The 26,841-nt window shown below is 43.5% G+C and overlaps 1 protein-coding gene and 1 long non-coding RNA gene across 2 annotated transcripts; one reads left to right on the top strand and one right to left on the bottom strand.

Moving 5' to 3' along the window:
- Positions 1-21,414: 21,414 nt before the first annotated feature.
- On the top strand, positions 21,415-22,455 carry LOC109736804 (cyclic phosphodiesterase). The gene is made up of 3 exons (XM_020296014.4): positions 21,415-21,808; positions 21,892-21,946; positions 22,022-22,455. Exons 1-3 carry the CDS (start codon positions 21,527-21,529, stop codon positions 22,228-22,230), a joined length of 546 nt encoding a protein of 181 aa, XP_020151603.1. The 5' UTR covers positions 21,415-21,526; the 3' UTR covers positions 22,231-22,455.
- A 2,202-nt stretch (positions 22,456-24,657) lies between these two features.
- Positions 24,658-25,540, bottom strand: LOC109736805 (uncharacterized). Its single transcript, XR_002226470.3, has 2 exons — positions 25,196-25,540; positions 24,658-24,990 (listed from the first exon to the last, which is right to left on the bottom strand). It is a non-coding gene; the product is annotated as an uncharacterized lncRNA (long non-coding RNA).
- Positions 25,541-26,841: the final 1,301 nt, after the last annotated feature.

Genomic DNA, 26,841 nt, shown 5'->3' on the forward strand with positions numbered 1-26,841 from the left:
CTCCGGTACTATGGAGAGAGCAACAGATTTGTTGGAAATCATACATACACATGTATGTGGTCCGATGAATGTTGAGGCTCGTGGCGGATATCGTTATTTTTTCACCTTCACAGATGATTTAAGCAGATATGGGTATATCTACTTAACGAAACATAAGTCTGAAACGTTTGAAAAGTTCAAAGAATTTCAGAGTGAAGTTCAAAATCATCATAACAAGAAAATAAAGTTTCTACGATCTGATCGTGGAGTAGAATATTTGAGTTATGAATTTGGTCTACATTTAAAACAATGCGGAATAGTTTCGCAACTCACGCCACCCGGAAACACCACAGCGTAATGGTGTGTCCGAACGTTGTAATCGTACTTTACTAGATATGGTGCGGTCTATGATGTCTCTTACTGATTTACCGCTATCGTTTTGGGGTTATGCTTTAGAGACGGCTTCATTCACGTTAAATAGGGCACCATCGAAATCTGTTGAGACGACGCCTTATGAACTGTGGTTTGGCAAGAAACCAAAGTTGTCGTTTCTTAAAGTTTGGGGCTGCGATGCTTATGTGAAAAAGCTTCAACCTGATAAGCTCGAACCCAAATCGGAGAAATGTGTCTTCATAGGATACCCAAAGGAGACTGTTGGGTACACCTTCTATCACAGATCCGAAGGCAAGACATTCGTTGCTAAGAATGGATCCTTTCTAGAGAAGGAGTTCTCTCGAAAGAAGTGAGTGGGAGGAAAGAAGAACTTGATGAGGTAACTGTACCTGCTCCCTTATTGGAAAGTAGCTCATCACAGAAATCTGTTCCTATGACGCCTACACGAATTAGTGAGGAAGTTAATGATGATGATCATGGAACTTCAGATCAAGTTGTTACTGAACCTCGTAGGTCAACCAGAGTTAGATCCGCACCAGAGTGGTACGGTAATCCTGTTCTGGAGGTTATGTTACTAGACCATGACGAACCTACGAACTATGAAGAAGCGATGGTGAGCCCAGATTCCGCAAAATGGCTTGAGGCCATGAACTCTGAGATGGGGTCCATGTATGAGAACAAAGTGTGGACTTTGGTTGACTTGCCCGATGATCGGCAAGCAATTGAGAATAAATGGATCTTCAAGAAGAAGACTGACGCTGACGGTAATGTTACTGTCTATAAAGCTCGACTTTGTTGCAAAAGGTTTTCGACAAGTTCAAGGGATTGACTACGATGAGACCTTCTCACCCGTAGCGATGCTTAAGTCTGTCCGAATCATGTTAGCAATTTCCGCATTTTATGATTATGAAATTTGGCAAATGGATGTCAAAATTGCATTCCTGAATGGATTTTTGGAAGAAGAGTTGTATATGATGCAACCGGAAGGTTTTGTCGATCCAAAGGGAGCTAACAAAGTGTGCAAGCTCCAGCGATCCATTTATGGACTGGTGCAAGCCTCTTGGAGTTGGAATAAACGCTTTGATAGTGTGATCAAAGCATTTGGTTTTGTACAGACTTTTGGAGAAGCCTGTATTTACAAGAAAGTGAGTGGGAGCTCTGTAGCATTTCTGATATTATATGTGGATGGCATATTGCTGATTGGAAATGATATAGAATTTCTGGATAGCATAAAGGGATACTTGAATAAGAGTTTTTCAATGAAAGACCTCGGTGAAGCTGCGTATATATTGGGCATCAAGATCTATAGAGATAGATCAAGATGCTTAATTGGACTTTCACAAAGCACATACCTTGACAAAGTTTTGAAGAAGTTCAAAATGGATCAAGCAATGAAAGGGTTCTTGCCTGTGTTACAAGGTGTGAAGTTGAGTAAGACTCAATGCCCGACCACTGCAGAAGATAGAGAGAAAATGAAAGATGTTCCCTATGCTTCAGCCATAGGCTCTATCATGTATGCAATGCTGTGTACCAGACCTAATGTGTGCCTTGCTATAAGTCTAGCAGGGAGGTATCAAAGTAATCCAGGAGTGGATCACTGGACAGCGGTCAAGAACATCCTGAAATACCTGAAAAGGACTAAGGATATGTTTCTCGTTTATGGAGGTGACAAAGAGCTCATCGTAAATGGTTACGTTGCTGCAAGCTTTGACACTGATCCGGACGATTCTAAATCGCAAACCGGATACGTGTTTACATTGAACGGTGGAGCTGTCAGTTGGTGCAGTTCTAAACAAAGCGTCGTGGCGGGATCTACGTGTGAAGTGGAGTACATAGCTGCTTCGGAAGCGGCAAATGAAGGAGTCTGGATGAAGGAGTTCATATCCGACCTAGGTGTCATACCTAGTGCATCGGGTCCAATGAAAATCTTTTGTGACAATACTGGTGCAATTGCCTTGGCGAAGGAATCCAGATTTCACAAGAGAACCAAGCACATCAAGAGACGCTTCAATTCCATCCGGGATTTAGTCCAGGTGGGAGACATACAAATTTGCAAGATACATACGGATCTGAATGTTGCAGACCCGTTGACTAAGCCTCTTCCATGAGCAAAACATGATCAGCACCAAGGCTCCATGGGTGTTAGAATCATTACTGTGTAATCTAGATTATTGACTCTAGTGCAAGTGGGAGACTGAAGGAAATATGCCCTAGAGGCAATAATAAAGTTATTATTTATTTCCTTATATCATGATAAATGTTTATTATTCATGCTAGAATTGTATTAACCGGAAACGTAATACTTGTGTGAATACATAGACAAACAGAGTGTCACTAGTATGCCTCTACTTGACTAGCTCGTTAATCAAAGATGGTTATGTTTCCTAGCCATTGACATGGGTTGTCATTTGATTAACGGGGTCACATCATTAGGAGAATGATGTGATTGACTTGACCCATTCCGTTAGCTTAGCACTCGATCGTTTAGTATGTTGCTATTGCTTTCTTCATGACTTATACATGTTCCTATGACTATGAGATTATGCAACTCCCGTTTACCGGAGGAACACTTTGTGTGCTACCAAACGTCACAACATAACTGGGTGATTATAAAGGTGCTCTACAGGTGTCTTCGAAGGTAATTGTTGGGTTGGCGTATTTAGAGATTAGGATTTGTCACTCCGATTGTCGGAGAGGTATCTCTGGGCCCACTTGGTAATGCACATCACTTAAGCCTTGCAAGCATTGCAACTAATGAGTTAGTTTTTTTGACAGAAAGACTGTGAGGGAACCCCCTACAGTATAATTGGTGCAACAAACCCAAAGTTAGTTGCGGGATGATGTATTATGGAACGAGTAAAGAGACTTGCCGGTAACGAGATTGAACTAGGTATTGAGATACCGACGATCGAATCTTGGGCAAGTAACATACCGATGACAAAGGGAACAACGTATGTTGTTATGCGGTCTGACCGATAAAGATCTTCGTAGAATATGTGGGATCCAATATGAGCATCCAGGTTCCGCTATTGGTTATTGACCGGAGACGTGTCTCGGTCATGTCTACATAGTTCTCGAACCCGTAGGGTCCGCACGCTTAACGTTTCGATGACAGTTATATTATGAGTTTATATGTTTTGATGTACCGAAGGTTGTTCGGAGTCCCGGATGTGATCACGGACATGACAAGGAGTCTCGAAATGGTCGAGACATGAAGATTGATATATTGGAGGCCTATATTTGGATATCGGAAGTGTTCTGGGTGAAATCAGGATTTTACGGGAGTACCGGAGGGGTTACCGGAACCCCCCCGGGGGTTAATGGGCCATAGTGGGCCTTAGTGGAGAAGAGGAGAGGCAGCCAGGGCAAGGTCCGCGCGCCCCTCCCCCCTAGTCCGAATAGGACAAGGAGAGGGGGGCGGCGCCCCCCCCCCCCCTTCCTTCTTCTCCTCCACCTCTTTCCCCCTCTTCTCCTAATCCAACAAGGAAAAGGGAGGGAGTCCTACTCCCGGTGGGAGTAGGACTCCTCCTGGCGCGCCCCCTCCTGGCCGGCCGCACCTCCCCCCTTGCTCCTTTATATACGGGGGTAGGGAGGCACCCTAGAGACACAACAATTGATCGTTTGTTCTTTTAGCCGTGTGCGGTGCCCCCCTCCACCATAGTCCACCTCGATAATACTGTAGCGGTGCTTAGGCGAAGCCCTGCGTCGGTAGAACATCATCATCTTCACCACGCCGTCATGCTGACAAAACTCTCCCTCAACACTCGGCTGGATCGGAGTTTGAGGGACGTCATCGGGCTGAACATGTGCTGAACTCGGAGGTGCCGTGCGTTCGGTACTTGATCGGTCGGATCGTGAAGACGTACGACTACATCAACCGCGTTGTGCTAACGCTTCCGCTTTCGGTCTACGAGGGTACGTGGACAACACTCTCCCCTCTCGTTGCTATGCATCACCATGATCTTGCGTGTGCGTAGGAATTTTTTTTTGAAATTACTACGTTCCCCAACAGATGCTTGTTCAAGTAAGAATAGCACCCAAGCACCGGTCCACCCACATATCAAATTATCAAAGTACCGAACGCGAATCATATGAGCGTGATGTAAACTAGCTTGACGATAATTCCCATGTGTCCTCGGGAGCGCTTTTCTCTATATAAGAGTTTGTCCAGGCTTGTCCTTTGCTACAAAAAGGATTGGGCCACCTTGCTGCACTTTATTTACTTTTGTTACTTGTTGCTCGTTACAAATTATCCTACCACAAAACTATCTGTTATTTCTAATTTCAGTACTTGCAGAGAATACCTTGCTAAAAACCGCTTATCATTTCCTTCTGCTCCTCGTTGGGTTCGACACTCTTACTTATCGAAAGGACTACGATAGATCCCCTATACTTGTGGCTCATCAAGACTCTTTTCTGGCGACGTTGCCGGGGAGTGAAGCGCCTTTGGTAGGTGGAATTTGGTAAGGAAAAATTTATAGTGTGCTGAAATTTACTGTCACTTGTTACTATGGAAAGTAATCCTCTGAGGGGCTTGTTCGGGGTATCTTCACCCCGACCAGTAGAGCAAAGAGTTGCTCCTCAACCCACTGAACCTACTGAAAATGAAAATGAAAATGAAAATGTCCACTTTGAGATTCCTTCGGGTATGTTAGAAAAACTGCTAGCTAATCCTTTTGCAGGAGATGGAACAAAGCATCCTGATGAGCACCTAATATATGTAGATGAAGTTTGTGGATTATTTAAGCTTGCAGGTATACCCGGTGATGTTATTAATAAGAAGGTCTTCCCTTTATCTTTGAAGGGAGATGCATCGACATGGTATAGGCTATGTGATGATACGAGATCATGGAACTACAAACGATTGAAATTGGAATTTCATCAGAAATTTTATCCTATGCATCTTGTTCATCGTGATCGCAACTATATATATAATTTTTGGCCTCGCGAAGGAGAAAGCATCGCTCAAGCTTGGGGGAGGCTTAAATCAATGTTATATTCATGCCCCAATCATGAGCTTCCAAGAGAAATAATTATTCAAAGTTTTTATGCTCGGCTTTCTGAAAACAATTGCACCATGCTCGATACTTCTTGTGCTGGCTCTTTTATGATGAAGACTATTGAATTCAAATGGAATTTATTGGATAGAATTAAACGCAACTCTGAACATTGGGATCTCGACGAAGGTAAGGAGTCAGGTATGACACCTAAGTTTGATTGTGTTAAATCTTTTATGGATACCGATGTTTTCCGTATGTTTAGCACTAAATATGGACTTGACTCTGAGATAGTAGCCTCTTTCTGTGAATCTTTTGCTGCTTATGTTGATCTCCCTAAGGAGAAGTGGTTTAAATATCATCCTCCCATAGAAGTAAAAGTAGCTGCAACTATTAAAGTTGAAGAAAAGACTATCACTTATAATGATCCTATTGTTCCTACTTCTTACGTTGAGAAACCACCTTTCCCTGTTAGAATAAAGGATCATGCTAAAGCTTCAACTGTGGTTCGTAAAAGAAATATTAGAACTTATACACCTCCTGAGCAAGTTAAAGTTGAACCTAATATTGCTATTGTTAAAGATCTCTTGGTTGATAATATTGATGGGCATGTTATTTATTTCTGCGGTCAAACTGCTAAATTGCCAAACCTTGTGCTAAAGATAAACATAGACCTGTGGTAGGCATGCCTGTTATTTCTATTAAAATAGGAAATCATTGTTATCATGGCTTATGTGATATGGGTGCTAGTGCTAGTGCTATACCTCATGACTTATACAAAGAAATTATGCATGGTATTGCACCTGCTGAAATAGAAGATATTGATGTTACCATCAAGCTTGCCAATAGAGATACCATATCACCCATTGGAATTGTTAGAGATGTTGAAGTCTTGTGCGGGAAAACTAAATATCCTGCTGATTTTCTTGTTCTTGGTTCCCCACAAGATAGCTTTTGTCCCATTATATTTGGTAGACCCTTCTTGAACACCATCAATGCTAGGATAGACTGTGAAAAGGATGTTGTTACTGTAGGCTTGGGTGATATGTCTCATGAGTTTAATTTCTCTAAATTTAGTAGACAACACCGTGAAGAAGAATTGCCTAGTAAGGATGAAATTATTGGTCTTGCTTCTATTGCCATGCCTCCTAGTGATCCTTTAGAACAATATTTGCTAGACCATGAAAATGATATGTTTATGAATGAAAGAAGGGAAATAGATGAAGTATTCTTTAAACAGGAACCTATCCTTAAACACAATTTGCCTGTTGAAATCCTAGGGGATGCTCCACCACCCAAGGGTGATCCCGTGTTTGAGCTTAAACCGTTGCCTGATACTCTTAAATATGCTTATCTTGGTGAGAAAAAGATATATCCTGTTATTATTAGTGCTAACCTTTCAGAGCATGAAGAAGAAAGATTATTGAAAACTCTGAAGAAGCACCGTGCTGCTATTGGGTATACTCTTGATGATCTTAAGGGCATTAGTCCCACTCTATGTTAACATAAAATAAATTTGGAAGAAGATGCCAAACCAGTTCGTGATCATCAACGACGGCTGAATCCTAAGATGAAGGAAGTGGTAAGAAAGGAAATATTAAAGCTCCTTGAGGCAGGTATAATTTATCCCGTTGCTGATAGTCAGTGGGTAAGTCATGTCCATTGTGTCCCTAAGAAGGAAGGTATTACTGTCATTCCTAATGATAAAGATGAATTGATTCCGCAAAGAATTATTACAGGTTATAGGATGGTAATTGATTTCCGCAAATTAAATAAAGCTACTAAAAAGGATCATTACCCCTTACCTTTTATCGATCAAATGCTAGAAAGATTATCTAAACATACACATTTTTGCTTTCTAGATGGTTATTCAGGTTTCTCTCAAATACCTGTGTCAGCCAATGATCAATCAAAGACTACTTTTACTTGCCCTTTCGGTACTTTTTCTTATAGACGTATGCCTTTTGGTTTATGTAATGCACCTGCTACCTTTCAAAGATGCATGATGGCTATATTCTCTGACTTCTGTGAAAAGATTTGTGAGGTTTTCATGGACGATTTCTCCGTCTATGGATCCTCTTTTGATGATTGCTTGAGCAACCTTAATCGAGTTTTGCAGAGATGTGAAGAAACTAATCTTGTCTTGAATTGGGAAAAGTGCCACTTTATGGTTAATGAAGGTATTGTCTTGGGGCATAAAGTTTCTGAAAGAGGTATTGAAGTTGATAAAGCCAAGGTTGATGCTATTGAAAAGATGCCATGTCCCAAGGACATCAAAGGTATAAGAAGTTTCCTTGGTCACGCCCGTTTTTATAGGAGGTTCATTAAGGACTTCTCAAAAATTTCTCGGCCTCTGACTAATTTATTACAAAAAGATATACCATTTGTTTTTTATGATTATTGTGTAGAAGCATTTGAAATACTTAAGAAAGCATTGATCTCTGCACCTATTGTTCAGCCACCTGATTGGAATTTACACTTTGAGATTATGTGTGATGCTAGTGATTATGTTGTAGGTGCTGTTCTAGGGCAAAGAGTTGATAAGAAATTAAATGTTATTCAATATGCTAGTAAAACTCTAGACAATGCTCAAAGAAACTATGCTACTACTGAAAAAGAATTCTTAGCAGTTGTATTTGCTTGTGATAAGTTCAGACCTTATATTGTTGATTCCAAAGTAACTATTCACACTGACCATGCTGCTATTAAATATCTTATGGAAAAGAAAGATGCTAAACCTAGACTTATTAGATGGGTTCTCTTGCTACAAGAATTTGATTTGCATATTGTTGATAGAAAGGGAGCTGAGAACCCCGTTGCTGACAACTTGTCTAGGTTAGAAAATGTTCTTGATGACCCACTACCTATTGATGATAGCTTTCCTGATGAGCAATTAAATGTCATAAATGCTTCTCGTACTGCTCCATGGTATGCTGATTATGCTAATTACATCGTTGCTAAATTTATACCACCTAGTTTTACATACCAGCAAAAGAAAAGGTTTTTCTTTGATTTGAGACATTACTTTTGGGATGACCCACATCTTTATAAAGAAGGAGTAGATGGTGTTATTAGACGTTGTGTACCTGAGCATGAACAGGAACAGATCCTACGCAAGTGTCACTCCGGGGCATATGGAGGACACCACGCTGGAGACAGAACTGCACATAAGGTATTGCAATCTGGTTTTTATTGGCCTACTCTCTTCAAGGATGCCCGTAAGTTTGTCATGTCCTATGATTAGTGTCAAAGAATTGGTAATATTAGTAGACGTCAAGAAATGCCTATGAACTATTCACTTGTTATTGAACCATTTGATGTTTGGGGCTTTGATTATATGGGACCTTTTCCTCCCTCTAATGGTTACACACATATTTTAGTTGTTTTTGATTACGTTACTAAGTGGGTAGAAGCTATTCCAACTAGTAGTGCTGATCATAACACTTCTATTAAGATGCTTAAGGAAGTTATTTTTCCGAGGTTTGGAGTCCCTAGATATTTAATGACTGATGGTGGTTCACATTTTATTCATGGTGCTTTTCGTAAAATGCTTGCTAAGTATGATGTTAATCATAGAATTGCATCTCCTTATCACCCACAGTCTAGTGGTCAAGTAGAATTGAGTAATAGAGAGCTCAAATTAATTTTGCAAAAGATTGTCAATATATCTAGAAAGAATTGGTCCAAGAAACTTGATGATGCATTATGGGCCTATAGAACTGCATATAGAAATCCTATGGGTATGTCTCCGTATAAAATGGTTTATGGAAAAGCATGTCACTTACCTCTCGAACTAGAACATAAGGCATACTGGGCTATTAAAGAGCTCAATTATGATTTCAAACTTGCCGATGAAAAGAGGTTATTTGACATTAGCTCACTTGATGAATGGAGAACCCAAGCTTATGAAAATGCCAAGTTATTTAAAGAAAAAGTTAAAAGATGGCATGACAAAAGGATACAAAAGCGTGAGTTTAATGTAGGTGATTATGTATTGCTATACAACTCTCGTTTAAGATTTTTTGCAGGAAAACTTCTCTCTAAATGGGAAGGTCCTTACATTATCGAGGAGGTCTATCGTTCCGGTGCCATAAAAATCAACAACTTCGAAGGCACAAATCCGAAGGTGGTAAACGGTCAAAGAATTAAACACTATATCTCAGGTAATCCTATAAATGTTGAAACCAATGTTATTGAAACCATAACCCCGGAGGAATACATAAGGGACACTTTCCGGAACGTTTCAGACTCCGAAAAGGAATAGGTATGTGGTACGGTAAGTAAACCGACTCCAAAACAGTTCTAAAGGCAATATTTCTCCGTTTTGGATATTTAGAAAAATAGAAAAATAAGAAGCAGTCCGGGAAGGACACGAGGGCTCCACGAGGGTGGAGGGCGCGCCCTACCCCCCAGGGCGCGCCCCCCTACCTCGTGGGCACCTCGTGTGCTCTCCGGACTCCGTTTTCTTGCATGTTACGTATTTTGGTCGGTAAAAATTCATTATATAATCTCCCGAAGGTTTTGACTCCCGTATCACGCAATTATCCTCTGTTCTTGTTTCGAGCTGTTGCTGCTGCAGATTAGAGCAAGATGTCTTCTCAAGAATCAGTCGGGGAGAGCCGGGTGTCTCATCAGGCATCGGAACCAAGGGCAAACAGCGATGCTGACCACTTTGGGCCAGCAACAGAGGAAGAGATGGAGCTGATTTGATGAGGATAGATGCCATGGAGGATCAAGAAGTCACTTCTCGCTTTCGAGCTGGGTTCACGATGGGAGAACTATAGAGCTCAGCCATTCCAAACTCGGTTATCCCTTCCAATGTTAGATTTCTTTCTTATGAAAATATGAGGAAGAGTGTCACTTGTTCTCCCGCAGCTATGCAACATCCTTGGGTGCAAGGAGCTTTAGCCGTTACAGGAAAGCTTCGTAAGGAAGTAATGGACCTCAAGCAGCAAGTCAATAAGCTTGAGGAGGAGAATCGTATCCTGAGGGGCATCATCGCCAAGAATATCGCACCGTCACCTCCGAAGAAGGAGATATAATCACATGGGTATGGGCACTCCCCTTGGCAACTGCCAAGCTTGGGGAGGTGCCCCGGTATCGTATCACAACCACATCTCCTATCTTTACCGTTTTTCTTAGTTCGATCTTTTAGTAGTATCTTGATCTAGTTTTGAGTTTTGCTTTATGATCCCTTCTTTGTAATCGAGTCCGTGAGCTATATAATAAAGATTAGTGTTGAGTCAAGGGCTTGATTATCTTGCCATGATCTTGAGTGAATAAAATAAAAGAGAAAAGAATAAAAAGAAACAAAGAGATCATATTGATCTTATTGAGAGTAATGACTTCACATAGGAAGAGTATGATGATTAAAAATTGTTGAGAGTTGACAAACATAGCTTTGGTCATCGTTGCAATTAATAGGAAGTAATAAAGAAAGAGAGGTTTCACATATAAATATACTATCATAGACATCTTTTATGATTGGGAGCACTCACTAAAATATGACATGCTAAAGAGTTGATGTTGGACAAGGAAGACAACGTAATGGGTTATGTTTTCTTATATCTGAGATAAAGTATATTGTCATGGATCATCCAACATGTTGAGCTTGCCTTTCCCCCTCATGCTAGCCAAATTCTTAGCACCAAGTAGAGATACTACTTGTGCTTCCAAAAACCCTTAAACTTGTTTTGCCATGAGAGTTCACCATACCTACCTATGGATTGAGTAAGATCCTTCAAGTAAGTTGTCATCGGTGCAAGCAATAAAAATTGCTCTCTAAATATGTATGATTGATTGGTGTGGAGGAAATAAGCTTTATACGATCTTGTGATGTGGAAGAAATAAAAGCGACGGACTGCATAATAAAGGTTCATATCACAAGGGGCAATATAAAGTGATGTTCTTTCGCATTAAGATTTTGTGCATCCAACCCTGAAAGCGCATGGCAACCTCTGCTTCCCTCTGCGAAGGGCCTATATTTTACTATTATCTTCTACCTTATGCAAGAGTCATGGTGATCTTCACCTTTCCTTTTTACATTTTATCCTTTGGCAAGCACAGGGTGTTGGAAAGATCCTGATAGATATATCTAATTGGATGTAAGTTAGCATGAATTATTATTGTTGACATTACCCCTGAGTTAAAAGGTTGGGAGGCGAAACTATAAGCCCCTATCTTTCTCTGTGTCCGATTAAAACTCCGTAACCACAAGTATTGCGTGAGTGTTAGCAATTATGAAAGACTAAATGATAGTTGAGTATGTGGACTTGCTAGAAAGCTCTGACATAGACTCTTTCTGATGTTATGATAAATTGCAATTGCTTCAATGACTGAGATTATAGTTTGTTGGTTCTCAATAAAGTTTCTGATTCATACTTGGCATTGTGAATAGATTATTACTTGAGCATAAGAAATCATATGACAATATCCATATATGTTGCTGTTATGAGAATAGTCATGATGCCCTCATGTCCGTATTTTATTTTATCGACACCTCTACCACTAAACATGTGGACATATTTATCGTTATCGGCTTTCGCTTGAGGACAAGCGAGGACTAAGCTTGGGGGAGTTGATACGTCCATTTTGCATCATGCTTTTATATCGATATTTATTGCATTATGGGCTGTTATTACACATTATGTCACACTACTTATGCCTATTCTCTCTTATTTTACAAGGTTTACATAAGGAGGGAGAATGCCGGCAGCTGGAATTCTGGGCTGGAAAAGGAGCAAATATTAGAGACCTATTCTGCACAACTCCAAAAGTCCTGAAACTCCACGAAAGTTATTTTTGGAAATAATAAAAAATATTGAGCGGAAGAAATACGTCAGGGGGCCACCACCTGTCCATGAGGGTGGGGGCGCGCCCTACCCCCCAGGGCGCGCCCCTGCCTCGTGGGCCCCCTGTTGATTCTCCGGTGGCCATCTTCTGCTATATGAGGTCTTCCGTCCGAAGAAAAATCATAGGCAACCTTTCGGGACGAGACTCCGCCGCCACGAGGCGAAACCTTGGCGGAACCAATCTAGGGCTCCGGCAGAGCTGTTCTGCCGGGGACACTTCCCTCCGGGAGGGGGAAATCATCGCCATCGTCATCACCAACGCTCCTCTCATCGGGAGAGGGCAATCTCCATCAACATCTTCATCAGCACCATCTCCTCTCAAAACCCTAGTTCATCTCTTGTATCCAATTCTTGTCTCTAAGTCTGGGATTGGTACTTGTAGGTTGCTAGTAGTGTTGATTACTCCTTGTAGTTGATGCTAGTTGGTTTATTTGGTGGAAGATCATATGTTCAGATCCTTTATGCATATTAATACCCCTCTGATTATGAACATGAATATGCTTTGTGAGTAGTTACGTTTGTTCCTGAGGACATGGGAGAAGTCTTGCTATTAGTAGTCATGTGAATTTGCTATTCGTTCGATATTTTGATGAGATGTATGTTGTCTATCCTCTAGTGGTGTTATGTGAACGTCGACTACATAACACTTCACCATTATTTGGGCCTAGAGGAAGGCATTGGGAAGTAATAAGTAGATGATGGGTTGCTAGAGTGACAGAAGCTTAAACCCTAGTTTATGCGTTGCTTCGTAAGGGGCTGATTTGGATCCATATGTTTCATGCTATGGTTAGGTTTACCTTAATACTTTTGTTGTAGTTGTGGATGCTTGCAATAGAGGTTAATCATAAGTGGGATGCTTGTTCAAGTAAGAACAGCACCCAAGCACCGGTCCACCCACATATCAAATTATCAAAGTACCGAACGCGAATCATATGAGCGTGATGAAAACTAGCTTGACGATAATTCCCATGTGTCCTCGGGAGCGCTTTTCTCTATATAAGAGTTTTTCCAGGCTTGTCCTTTGCTACAAAAAGGATTGGGCCACCTTGCTGCACTTTATTTACTTTTGTTACTTGTTGCTCGTTACAAATTATCCTACCACAAAACTATCTGTTACTTCTAATTTCAGTACTTGCAGAGAATACCTTGCTGAAAACCGCTTATCATTTCCTTCTGCTCCTCGTTGGGTTCGACACTCTTACTTATCGAAAAGACTACGATAGATCCCCTATACTTGTGGGTCATCAAGGAGCGCGCGGAACTGGCATGGAGTAGGCGTGCACGATGCTAGTCCAGGGGTTCTGGCCGGCGTACCACGAGGCCGGCTGGTACTGCTGCTGCTAAGGGCGGGCTGCTCCTCCCTAAGCGCTCGCACCCTGCTGCTGCTTGCGGCCTCTGTGGCGGCCGCCGCGGCGGCCACCCCTCCCCCCCCCCCCATTGGCGGTCGGCTGGGGCGACCGGGGCGGGCGGGAAGGTGGGTGCCGGCGGCTGGGCCGGCGCGGGACGCGGTAGTGGCGGGGCCTGGCCCCCGCGGGTGCCGACGACAAGTGCGGTGTGGGTCGCCCGAGTCCGCGCCATCTTCATCCGGCGCTCCTCCAGCTTGAGGTACGCCACCACCTTAGCGAAGGTAGGCTCCGGGATGAGGGTGAGGTTGGAGGCATCGTTTCCAAAATCCTCGTTGAGGCCGGCGGTGAGGGTGCTGATGAGGAGCTCGTCGCCAACCGTCTCCCCGAGTTCGTGGAGCTCATTGGCAAGCTTTTTGAGGCACATGCAAAAATGTCAATGGACGAGTCAAGTTGCTGGCACCCGTAAAACTCACCGTGGAGGGGGACCTTGTGCTGCAACTTGTTGTCGGTGAAGAGGCCATTGAGCTTAGTCCAGACAGCGTAGGCATCGTCGTCATCATCCACCACACTGTGGAAGAGGTCGCTGGAGATGGTGAGGTAGAACCAGCGGATGATTGTGGCGTCGAGGATCATCCACTCCTCGTCATGAATCATGAGAGTCGAGTCCACGGTGCCGTCGACGTGGTCGTGGAGAAGGTACTCGCAAAACACCAAGGAGAAGTACCGCTTCCGAGCGGAGTAGGAGGCGGTGGATTGATCAAGCACCACCAGGACGTGCTCATGGATGTTGAGGTCACGGACGAGGGTGACGTCGGGACCGCCGAAGGGGTTGGAAACGGTGGAGGAGGAGGAGCTCATGGCGTGGCGTGAGGTGAGGGTGGCGCGGGTTGGGTGCGGCTAGGGTTAGGAGCGGCTCGGGTTGGGTGCGGGGCGGCTCTGGTGGGAGGGAGGGTTGGGGGGTTTGGGAGGAGGAGGAGTGGGGCGCGGAAGCGGGTGCGGCGGCGACCGGCGGCGGGTGGCGGCGGCGCGGGAGATGCGCAACAGCGACGGTGGCGGGTGGCGGCGGCAGGACGTGGGCGAGGCGGCGGCGACCTGCAGCGGTGGCGGCGGTGCGGGAGGCGCACGGCGGCGACGGCGGCGGGTGGAGGGCGGCGGCGGCTAGGGTTAGGTCGACTGAGCTGTGATAGATACCATGTAGAAGGAGGAGTATGGACTGTGCAATCGTAATGCATTGATCGGTGCACCAGGCACGTATATATGAGTACAGAGAAGAGCCACAACCTCAACTATACAGATGAACTAGAAGGTGAGCCCAATACACAATATACACGTACACAATATATTCAATAGTATGCTAGTACCATCAAGGAGATTAACGAAACGGCAAGGAATTTTGACCACTATGCCTTCATCTTCGAAGGTAGATCTACCAATATTAAGGCACACAGCTTCGTTAAGCACATTTTCTGTGTGGATTATGGGCGTCATTTGTTGCTTATAAACCCACCGGATCTTCATTGTATTCCTATGAATTTTTTTATCAAATAAAGTGTGTTTAGACTAGAAAAACATAGTCATGCAATATGTTGTCTCAAAAAACAAATGCAATACTTGGTCCTATCCCTAAAAAAATGCAATACTTGGTCCTGGGCGTTACTCAAATAAAGGAAAAACTTGGTCCTTGGCTTTATTTATACTCGTTCTTTCTTAATGCAGACATGCAGTCCTACTGAGTTTCCTTCTTTTCGTACAGATCTAAAAAAATGTCTTTTGCTAAAGAATATCTAAAAAAGGTATTTCTTCCTCAAAAAAACAAAAAGAATGTTTTCATTTTTGTTTGCTCATCCATCAGGAATATAAGACGGTCTATGTCCAAAGATTTGACTGTAATATTTTTTCTGTATAATATATTTTGTTTGTTGTCAGAAAACAAATCTATTTTTGCGAGAAGTCAGAAAACAAATCACAAAGGTAATAAAATGTTTTCAAACATAAATTCAGTTTGTATCATTTTTGTGTTATACTATAGCCAACATATTATATTTGATAAAATTGTTGGTTAGGACTTAAACTTTAACGGTAATAATTAAACCTGAGCAAAGTAAACCCAACTTAATGACCTAGCCTGAGACCGCGAGTGTTATATCTCGCATTAAGCGAGACGGAAGGACTTCTCTCTTCGAGCGCTTCAGTATCGGACCGGCGCACTAGCGCATATTTTGGGAAAAATGAAATTAAAAATTGGTGCACGCGAGGGACCGATCTCATGATCTACAGGTTACTTCGCTTAGCCGCACTGACATCGAGTTCATGTACAATATGTAGGGCACGACCTTCAAGAAGGAAAAGAGCCGGTTTTTACACATTTTCCTTTCTTTTTTTTCTTAAGTTTTTTGTTTCTTTCTTGGCTTTCAATGTTTTTTTGTTCTCTTTTGTTTCTTTTCTTTTTTCTTCTCCATTTTTAATGTTTTCTTCATTCTTTTTTCATTTGTTTTTTGGTTTTGTTTTTCTTTTTATTTTTCATTGGTTTATTTTGTTTCTTTTTGGATTTTATTGTTTTGGTTTTCCTTTCATTTTTATTCTACATTTTTATATGTAAAAAAATTAATACATGTTTAACATTTTTTAATACAAATTTAACATTTTCAATACATGATCAGCATGTTTTCTACACACACTTTTAAAAAAATTCAAATGCTTGATTAAATTGTTCTAATACATGGTCGACATTTTTTCTATGCACATTATAAATTTTACAAATGCTTGATTAACATTTTTTAAATGTAATATTAACATTTTTTGAAACATGATCAACATTTTTCTAAACACATTTAAGATTTTTCAAATGCTTGATTCAAATACTTGTTCAACATTTTTTTCAAATGCCCGATTGACATTTTTACATACATGGTTAAATTGTTTTCATCATTTTTTAATACATGGTCAACATATTTTCTATACACATTTAACATTTGTCAAATACTTATTCAACTTTTTATCAAATGCTTGATTAACATTTTTATATGCATGATCAAATTTGTTTCATCATTTTTCAATATATGGTCAACATTTTTTCTATACATATTTAATATTTTTCAAATACTTGTTTTTTCGTATGCTTGATTAAATTTTTTTAAATACATGATCGAATTGTTTCGTACACATTTTTTCTGTATACATTTGTCGTATATGTGATAAATATTTTCTCTATACACATTTAACATTTTTCAATTGATTGGTGAACATTTTTCAAATATATTTTGCAGAGTGATTTTTTAATATATTTATTGAAAATATTTAGAAGTATAAACAAAAATAAAAAAGCAGAAAACAAAAATAAAAAAGTGAATACAAAACAAAACAGAAAACAACGTTGTTGTTTCCCGTGCTCCTGGTCCTCCCGAACTGGCGGCTCCCTTCCGCGAGGGTTCTCTCTATCTCGTTGAATGCGAGACATAGGGGCGCCTGCCTGTGACTGGCTAAAAATTTCTGGACTGGGCCAGGTGGGGGATTGTCTCCACTGCTAGGCTCGGGCCTCTTTCGTGCCTCAAATATAATTCAAGGCATGCTCGGTCGGGGCACCTATCCAGCAAGCAATAGAAGATTGAGCCAAGTTCAGAGGCCCAAAGGTCCGCCCGCACAAAGCCATGAGCACATTTACCCTTAAAAATTGCGTGCCCCTCCTGTTTGTAACCCTAGTCACCATGTCTCCCTCCCACCACTCCCCAACCCTTTTCTTCTATAACCCCCTTAACTGCAGCGCCATCCCTACCTCCTCGGTCTCATTTGTCATCGTAGTGGATTCCATCGTGTTGTAGAGGCTAACACCGCTCGCTGAGGCTGGCGCCGACCTAGACGTTTCCGCCCTGATCGAGCAGGAGATGTGACACCAACACCATGGCATCGAGCTCACCGCCCCTGACAACGTCACCTCCTTTGCCATCATCGAGGTGCTTGGCTCCGCCCTCAACAACAACTCAAGAAGTACTCCCAGGGTATCCTGAAGCTTGTCGACCTGACCCCTCCTCCCCCAACAATGGAGCTTCATCGACCCCATCCACCTCTTCTACCCTCCGCCTCGCTGTTGCTATTCGTTAACATCATGTTCTCCCTCAGCGCCGCGGCGCTCCATCGACCTAGTTCACCTCGGCCGGTGTTTGTGCTCCTAATCCCGTAATTTTGGTTTTGTGGCGCTACTTTTTCGTTCTATAATGGTGTTGTTCCAATCTGTTTATGAGATTGAATACATTTCAGAATGAGGGGAGAATAAAATAATATCGTTCCCATTTATACATGTATTTATGAAAATAAAGAACAACACATAAATAGTAGATCACACACAAAAAAGTGATGAAATAATTACCAGCTCTTTAAAAAAGTTTACTACATGCTAGTGCGTACATGTTTGTGCAAATCGTTGAAGTACTCGTTCGAGTACTAATCCCTAGCTAGGCGAGGTGACTCCGTGTTCTGTATAATTAACCAACTTGACTGAACCACATGGCATTCCATTTCAAGAAGAAGAAAACTTGACTTAATCACTAAATGCTAGTAGTACTACTGCTAGTGCTGTACGATTGCTGCTGCCCTTTACTCACTAATGCAGACGTGCCGTAGAGCCTAATAAAGGACACCAGAATCAATCAAACCGGCTCTGTTATTCAAATATGATAGTATTCAATGGATCCCAATAAAGAAGGAACAAACCTGCATGATTGAAAGGTTTTTAAAGATCTTATGAATGATCGTTTGCCTTTTATCGTCACGACATCATGATCATTTATAAATAATCTTAACAATGGAGTATCTAGGTTTAACAGTAGTACTCCCGTCCCATAATGTAAGAATATTTTTTACACTAACGAAAGTACTTATTACTATACTTCTAACCGGGTTGTATGTCCTGCACTGAACAGCACTCCACTGATTCTACTCGCTGTCTTGAGAGCCCTTGTTCGGTGATTTTGCTGATCGGGAGTGCTGGAGTAGTGACCCACTGCAACGACAATGACCTTCTTCCATTCATCAATGAGGTGGATATGCACCTTAAATAGCAGATTTTTTTTTGGCGGGAACCTTAAATAGCAGAATTGACATTTGGTTCTGTCTCTTCTGTTATAATTTGATTTCATGTCGAGTAATTAGTTCTTCCTTCTGCCCTTTGTCTATTTCACAGTTGAAGGGCAGAACTTAGTGGAGCAGGCAGGCATCTAGTGAGCTAAAGTTCACACATTGAATAGATGATGCAGGAAAGTACTTGGTTAGTGTGAGTTAGGGCATCTCCAACGACCCTTAAACTGCCCGCATACGGACGGCGCGGTCCAGACCCGTTCTACCATCCACCATGGACCTATATCGGTCCAACGAGCGGTCCGGACGCACTTTATCCCGCAAATTGGAAGCAAAGTCGAGGGGGTTTGCGGGGGTATGGACAACAGCCACGTAGAACTCTGACACCCTGGCCCACTAGATTCCCCTCTCGGTCCATTTCCTTCCAATCCGCGCCTTCTCCCCCTTGCTTTGCACACGTACCCTACTCGTCCTCCGCCGTCGTTGTATATCTCCAACCGCCACACAAGCATTTTCGGACCTCCGCAACCAGCACCTACGTGCCCGCTCGCCTTTTACGACGGTGTAGTCCACCCAATACCCGTCCGTAGCCAGGTCTCAAGACTATTTTATAAGATCTTGAGATTGAAGTTTGTTTGTAAAGGTTGAAATATGTTTATGATTAAGATTTTGTCATGGTCGGCAGGCTTCTCACTTTTGTCTCCGACCAAGCTGGGGCATGCTTTTGAGTAAATATTTGGTCTGCAGGCAGGCTCGATCTAGACACTTGATGTTTGGACTTTTGTAAGCCCTGCCCGAAATCCGTACACACACTTGAGCTAGACACTTGATTTTAAAATGTGAATTATTCGTTGTTCACCGCTAAAAATCCACATATTATGTCTTTTTTGTTTAGCTCAATGTTAACTTATTTTGTCATCAAAATCATACACATGTTTGTATATATATACATCCATATTATCATGTAAAATTTGTTTTAGCAGTTTTTAAACTTCAAAAATGTAAGTTTTAAACTATTTGAAATAAAGTGCTCACTGGTGCCCTTATTCCACGGTGACCTTTTGATAATTGGTGCTCTTTATAGACTCCCCGGCACCTTTAGGACACGTACCATGACCAATATCTGTAGTTTACATAACGAGAGAATTTAGTGTGTACACTTCCACTGAATATTCCACAACATGCTAGATACTTGCCTTGTTTATTACCTTATCTTTGTGGAGAGTCATACTGATTGGCATGACTTGTATTTGTATCCTATGTTATCATCTTTTGACTTGACTCTGACGTCTATACCTACTAATAAAGCAAGGTGCGTTTCATCGATTTTTTTCATCCGTTCACCTTATTATTATTTTTGATTTTTTAAGATATTCAAGGTGGTACTAAATTTTTGTCTGAACAATTAATTCACGTGTCTTACGTGCCTGGGCTTCAACCCATCTGGCACGCATCTTCCGCGTCTGGGCCAGAAGCAGCTATGGCGGCCCATGCGCGGGGTTACATGGGCTCGAGCGGTCAACGCCGTACCAGATCGAGCATCGGGGCAAAAAAAATGATCGAGCATCAGGCGGCGGTAGTGCACCGGTCCGGCGGGGCTTCCAGGGCGGCGAGGACGCGGGAGGCGAGCAGACGAAGTCAGACGACTGTGGGCGCATCATTTACCAACGGATCCAGGGCAGGGGTGGCTTCATCGTGGCTCCGGAGCAAAACACGACGGCGGCGAAGCTTCTCTGCCATGGCGGCTCGGCTGGGTTCCTCGCTGGAAGGGGAGAGAGAGATGAGGGAGGAGAGAGACGGGAGAAGAAGAGAAGGGAGAAGAAGGAGGAAAGGAAGGGAGAATGCAGGGAAGAGGGCGGTGGCGGCGGCGAAACTTCTCAGCCATGGCGGCTCGGCTGGGTTCCTGCGTGGAAAGAAGGGAGAGAGAGATGGGAGAAGAAAAGGACAAGGGAGAGGAAGGAGGAAGGGAAGGGAGAAGGCATGGAAGAGGACGGCGGATCGACGTGTCGCCGGCAGTTGGGCTCGCCGGCCGGAGGCGAGAAGAAGAAGGCGGAGATGGGCTCTCCTCGCTCGGGCGCGCGTGCGTTACGAGCGGCGGCTGCTGGCTGCTACGGGCACGGGCTCCCTTTTTTTTAGATGAACGGCGTTTTTTTATTTCTCTCAAGTGTTTCACCTTTTTAGGGAAAATCTTCTTTATTTCACGGGCATGGGCTGCCATTTCCTATAACACAGACACGTCATATCATAATATTCTTTCTATTTGGTTACTGGGCCAGCTTTCGGTACAATCATTTTTTTATTAATTAACAATATCATCTATCCTTAAAAAGATCAATAGTACCAGCTCGTTAATTTACACGGGATGCCACCAATTTTATATATGTCTCCAAATTAAAAAAATCAACCAATATATTCGATTTTTTTATTAAAAAAGTGAGGGTGAGGTTACAAAACAAATGGCGAGGTGTGGCCATAATCCGTGAGCTTAGTTAGTGGACGGCGTGAGGATGAGCTTAGAGGTCGTGCCAACAGAGCCAATGCTGGGTCAGTATTGGATTGCTAAAATCTTAAACCATGTGTGTGTTTTTTCCGTTGCAACGCACGGGCCAATCCAAGTTTGTATTCGATTTCGCTAAGCATGTCATCAAGGACTCTAGAACATCCTATTTCCAAACCTGGGGTCCACAGTCAGTGTCCCATCGGTGGAAGGCTCCGTGAAGCTTCAGCATACGGAAGAACACGGCTCCGTCCTCCGTGTATTATTTCAGGCAGCTCTCGCGATGCCATTGCCACGAGCTTCTCGTCCTAAAGCCTGCTCCCATTTCCTGCCTGAGTCCTGACATCCGACCGCGTGCGCGGCAGCGCGGCGCCCCAGCCTCCGTAGGCCAGCATGGACCTCACCGACCAGTCGCCGGAGGAGATGTACTCCGTGTGGGCCCTCCTGCCGGAGCCTGTCCACCGACGCCTTCTCGGCCTCATGGCCGGCCTCCGCGCCGCGCACGGCGGCGCGGTCTTCGAGCCGCACGCCACCGTCCTCGGGGCCATGCGCTTCCGCCGCTCCGCCGCCGTCGAGGCGCTACGAGCCGCGGCGGCCGGCCTCCGCCCATACACCGCCCGCGTCGCCTCCATCGGGCGCTACGGCGTCAACCTCCTCCTCGAACCAACCCGTGAGGTCGGTCTCCGGTATCCCTAAGCTTACCCCTATCTGCGCCGGTTTGCTTTGCTCCCATCAAATTATCTTGATTTTGCTTGCAGGTGATGGCCACGAGCGACCACTGCCGCGCCCACTTCGACTACCAGAGACCAGCTCGTGAGTCCTCCACCTGAATTAACTCCGTCTCCGTAAAATCACAAGCTGATGACAGCTGATTAAACATAATTGCAGCGTACGTGCCGCATCTGAGCCTCTTGTATGGAGATCACCTAACGGAGGAGGAGATGGCAGCGGCGAGGAAGAAGGCAGGGGAGATGGACAAGGGAATATTTGGGCTGCAGTTCGAGATATCCGAGCTCGCGCTTTACAAAACGGATCCGAAGGACAAGAGCTTGGAGTCGTGGGAATTGGTTCAACTGTGCCACCTTCAGAAGAAGTGATCTCAGTTTGCTCCCAATGCATGCCGATGCTGCATGCTGCCATGTATCCACGTTTGCGAGTTATGTTGTGTGCGTGTAGTAATAACCACATGTATAATTTGTCTCCCGGAGCCCTTCTGCTTGGAATAAGGAAATAATAATGTAATATAGGGGTTTTTGTCTTCTTAAATGTGCAAAAAAAAATTCAAATCTTTTGTGAGAACTCGCAAAACATGTTATGATTCAGGTCGTACAGATTACTTACTTTTTTAGTATGTAGGAGTACAGTTTAATTACCTAATGTTTTGTTTCGCCAAAAAATACAGCTCCTAGTCCGCTCATAGGACAATGGGGAGTCAGCAAACGTGCACCCTATTTTCTTTTATGGTAATACGTTTCTCATTTATATTATAAGGATCATAGTACAAGTCACATACACACCAACCTGGCAAACGCGCACCCTTCCCCGGCGTTATCTTTCTTTAGAAGATTGCACTGCGTTAGCTAGAGAGCAAACGCGCACTCCTCAACACTACATGGGCCAGCCCAATTGGGCATTTTTTCGCCATGTGTTTATCTGGTTTGGGGATTTTCTCAATAAAAAAAAACTGGTTTTGGGAAGGTTCTCCGCGAACCAGTTTTGTTTTACTTATGGGTGTGGGTATCCCTGATCCAGTGTGTTTATTTGTGTGTGTGTGTGTGTGCACACACGTGCGTGTGCGTGTGTACCAGTTTTTTCTTTTTTTATTTTTTTATTTTTCAGTTCGTGAATAGTTTTTAAAATGTCAGATTTTATTTTTGAAATCTGAGTACATTTTTCAGATTCATGAACGTTTTAAAATTTCGAGAATATTTAAAAAATCGAACATGTTTTCGAAATAACAAATATTTTTAAAATACATGAACATATTTTGAATTTCAGGATCATATATTAAATTCACAAAAAAATGAATATATTTTAAAACTCGAGATTCTTTATTTAGAAGGTATTTAATGAAAAATCAGCCCATAGACTTTATAAACTATTTTAAGAAAAAAAATCATGAAGTGTGTGCACACTGGGCTGGCCCGTTTACCATTCCTCGCATGGAGGGGTTCCGAAGCGAGCGTCCCGGTGCTTGTGTGCTCGCACTCACTCGCCCTACGTGGAGATTAGGTACATTTGCATGGATTAAAAACAAGCCAATGCTTTGGAGGCGTGGCAACATTTTTTGATGGCTCTTGTTTCTTCCCATTTGACCCGTGTATCGTCAGCCCACTTTCACCGATGCCAAGAATAATTGGGCAGCTCACTTTCCCCGTAACCTGCTTTTATTTTATTTTCAGTTTTTTTGTTGGGTTTCCACGAATAAAACCGGATGTTGTTTTTTAGGAGCTAGATATTTTCAAAAACTATTAAAAATTAGAAATATATTTTACAAAAAAATTAGTATGTATTTTATGCTAAATTTCAGTGCATGTTGAAAAAAGGTTCATCATATGTTAAAAAATATTAAGTGAGTTTAGAATAACGTTCATCATATAATTATGAAAGTCCATCGTACATTTGAAAAATGTTCAAAGTAATATCAAAAAATTGTTCACCGTATATTATAAAAAGTATTAATTTTCTATTTTAAAATTGTTCACCATGTACTTGTACTGAAAATATATTCATCATAATTGGAAACAAGTTCACCATATATTGCAAAAGCTATAAAAATATGCAAAATAAAAAACCAAAAAAGCAGAAGTAATCTCAAGATCTGAAATGAAAAGGAAAGGAAAAAATAATCAAGAAAAACGCACCAGAACAGCCGTTACGTGTGCCGGCCCGTTTGAACTGCTGTACGACGCATGTGATTCTTAAAAAACTATATAACCCACGCGGGCGTCATATAGGATTGTCCGAGGTGCACGTTTGCTCACCCTCGCTCGCCTTACGCGGGGATTAGGAGCACTTTGCACTGATTGGCAAAAAAAATCAATGCTTTAAGGTGCGACAACATTACTGTATGGCCCACAATAAGTGGGCCTTGTTGCCTCCCATTTGGTGCTCTAACTCTTGTGATCGGTTCGGCCTATTAGGCTTCAGTACCGGGCCAGTAGTAGGCCCTGCCAATAAATGTCACATTTGTTTCCTTCCCTTTTCTTCCTGAAAGGACACCAACTGGACTTATTTCTTAGAGGGCCAAGAATCACCTTCTTTTTTTAGAGGGACAAGAAGTGAACATGCAAGAGAAGAGTTTGTGCATGATCTGGACCGTCCGTCGATGGTAATCTGAGGACTGCGTTCGTTGAGCTTTGGCATTTCAGCAACGCATGATCATTTCACTGAAGTTAATGGTCATAGTGATGGCTCCATTTTGCATATTTGTGCATGCTCAAGTGTCTCGCAAAAAACAAGATGACATCGACATGGATAACCAGAATTCACCGCAAATATGATGAAATACGGGCCCTCATGCATGAACGAAAAAACAAGGTATGAGTTATATAAAAGAAAAATATATGAAAAAACAGCATGACCTATTACAGCGTAGAGACACATGCACGCGCCACGCGAACAGCAAGATGCCGTCAGTAAGCGTGTGGTCCATCTACATGTATCCAGTATTTTATGCAACGAAATAATAACCAATGAAACAATAGTATTAAGTTGACTGACGACTGGAGGCCGGATCCAACACTTGGTTTTCTGCCACCATCCTGAGCACCCCCGATAGCTTGACTCGCTGACTAGTCTCGGTCGTCGCCGGTTGTGACGCCGGCCCGGGCTTGACGTGTACGACTTGACCTGACCTGAAATGAATTTGTATATCAAGTTATCAACGCCAGGAAAAAGTTTATGCATGGTCCGTCAAGATCGAAACGGACCGAGAAAACTTGAGGAAAACTGGACGGAAAATGAACAGAAATTGTCCGAGCACCAAACCAACCAAAAAGAGTGATGAGTAAAATAACGGCTTGCGGACAACGGCGTCTATGTAGGTACGCACGCCCGTACCTGCAGAATATATTGACGGATACACTCCACTTGAGGAGAGGTGGTGGTTGATGGTTAGTACGTGCCACGACGGCCCGGCGGCGCGGCGCCGCCCTTGCCGTGACGGGGGCGCCCGGCCCGGTGGCGGCGGCGGCGGCGCGGCAGCCACGAGAGGAGGCTTTTGAGCACCCGCTTCAGCACCAGGCCCCTCTGGGGGACGTAGCTTCCGGGTGTAACTCTAGGGGAGTCGGTGGTTTGTGGGGCTGGGCGCGTGAACGGTGCCATATGGGTGTATCGGAGGAGGATGGAGAGAGCTAGGGCAGAGGAGGGCGAGAGGCTGGCCGAATGGTGAGGTGCTCGAGAGCAGTGAAGCCGGTGCCAGGTATATATAGGAGAGTTTGGTACCGGAGTTCGGGCGTTGGGTCGTTGGGACGTCCGATGCTGAAAGCGAACCTGCAAATGGGAGGGATGGCTTGCACCAGTGCCAATCTGGGCGAAGCACGTCCGCACGCTCGAGCTCGATTTGGTTGCTACGTAAACGTGCACGTTCATAACAAGAAGAAGAAACTTTCAATATGCACCGTACAAGTTGCACCGATGCAACCCAGGCCGGAACTGTACACGTTAGGTACCATCGTCGGACGATATCTATCTCCGTAGGACATCCAAGCCACATGGGCATGACATATCCAAACGGAGAATCCCACGACGACCGCGTAGAGATTCCGTAGAGATTTCATTCGTCCATGCAGGTATTACCTACGCTTGCAAGACCCAACCGCGTTAAATTCCATCTATCGATCCATCGGTCGATGATCCTTTGCTCTTCTGCACTGCATGCGCCTCAGCTCGCTCCCCTCCTTCCCCGAGGCTTCCTCGGTTGCTTTCATTTGCGTAACGCGGTAAGAATTCCAGGGCCGATCGACCCCTTATTTACGTACTAGTACCTTTTTTTGATGGTGCAAACACGTCCTTCAGCTTACAAGACAATTGCCCATTCATCAAATTTGGCCATGTTGAAACACAAATAATTTGCATGAGAGGTAGCTAGCAAATATGTATTTGTGTGTAGGGTTGTTTTACCTGTGCAATCCCGGCGCACGCAAATCACTTGCATCGGCTCATCGTGCCTGATACCGCGTGCCGACTGGGACGTACGCGTCCGTAGTATGTTAAATGGCCTGTCGCTGATCATGCCAACTAGGAAAAGCGCGTCCTTCTCGTTTGGCTACACTTAGAAGCGTCCGTGTCAGACTGTCAGTATCATACTGCTTGGTTTGGATCGGATACATCGATAGGACACGGTTAGCTTAGAGATAACGCGCATGAGCCCAAGAACCAAGTGAGCAGCCAGGTCCCTAGTGTACTGCGAGTGCGTGATTATCCGCCATGCATCGCCTTGTCTCGATTGTCTTTTCTGTGTGTGTTTCTTCTGGAGCTTGTGTCACTGTTGCGCGTTGCGTTAGCACGTACGTGCATGCAGATGGCCGTGTCTGCTCTGGCTTGATGCATGCGCAGAAACCACGCATGCATGCACCAACCGAGAAACTCACCTGACAAGTGACACACCCACACCCAGCTCCCAGCTGCGTGTTTCTCTAACCTGTTTTGAACCAAGAACCACCCAACAGCTTGCCGATCAGCAAGCACAAACAATCTGTCCTGTT

The sequence above is a fragment of the Aegilops tauschii genome, chromosome 7, assembly GCF_002575655.3.
Source record: "Aegilops tauschii subsp. strangulata cultivar AL8/78 chromosome 7, Aet v6.0, whole genome shotgun sequence".
NCBI lineage: Eukaryota > Viridiplantae > Streptophyta > Magnoliopsida > Poales > Poaceae > Aegilops > Aegilops tauschii.

Bases quoted from the DNA above. Each gene is read 5' to 3' on its own strand.
- LOC109736804 (XM_020296014.4), top strand. From the start codon at position 21,527: ATGGACCTCACCGACCAGTCGCCGGAGGAGATGTACTCCGTGTGGGCC. The intron at 21,809-21,891 runs GTCGGTCTCCGG...TTTTGCTTGCAG, and splicing joins TCCTCGAACCAACCCGTGAG to GTGATGGCCACGAGCGACCA. The intron at 21,947-22,021 runs GTGAGTCCTCCA...ACATAATTGCAG, and splicing joins CGACTACCAGAGACCAGCTC to CGTACGTGCCGCATCTGAGC.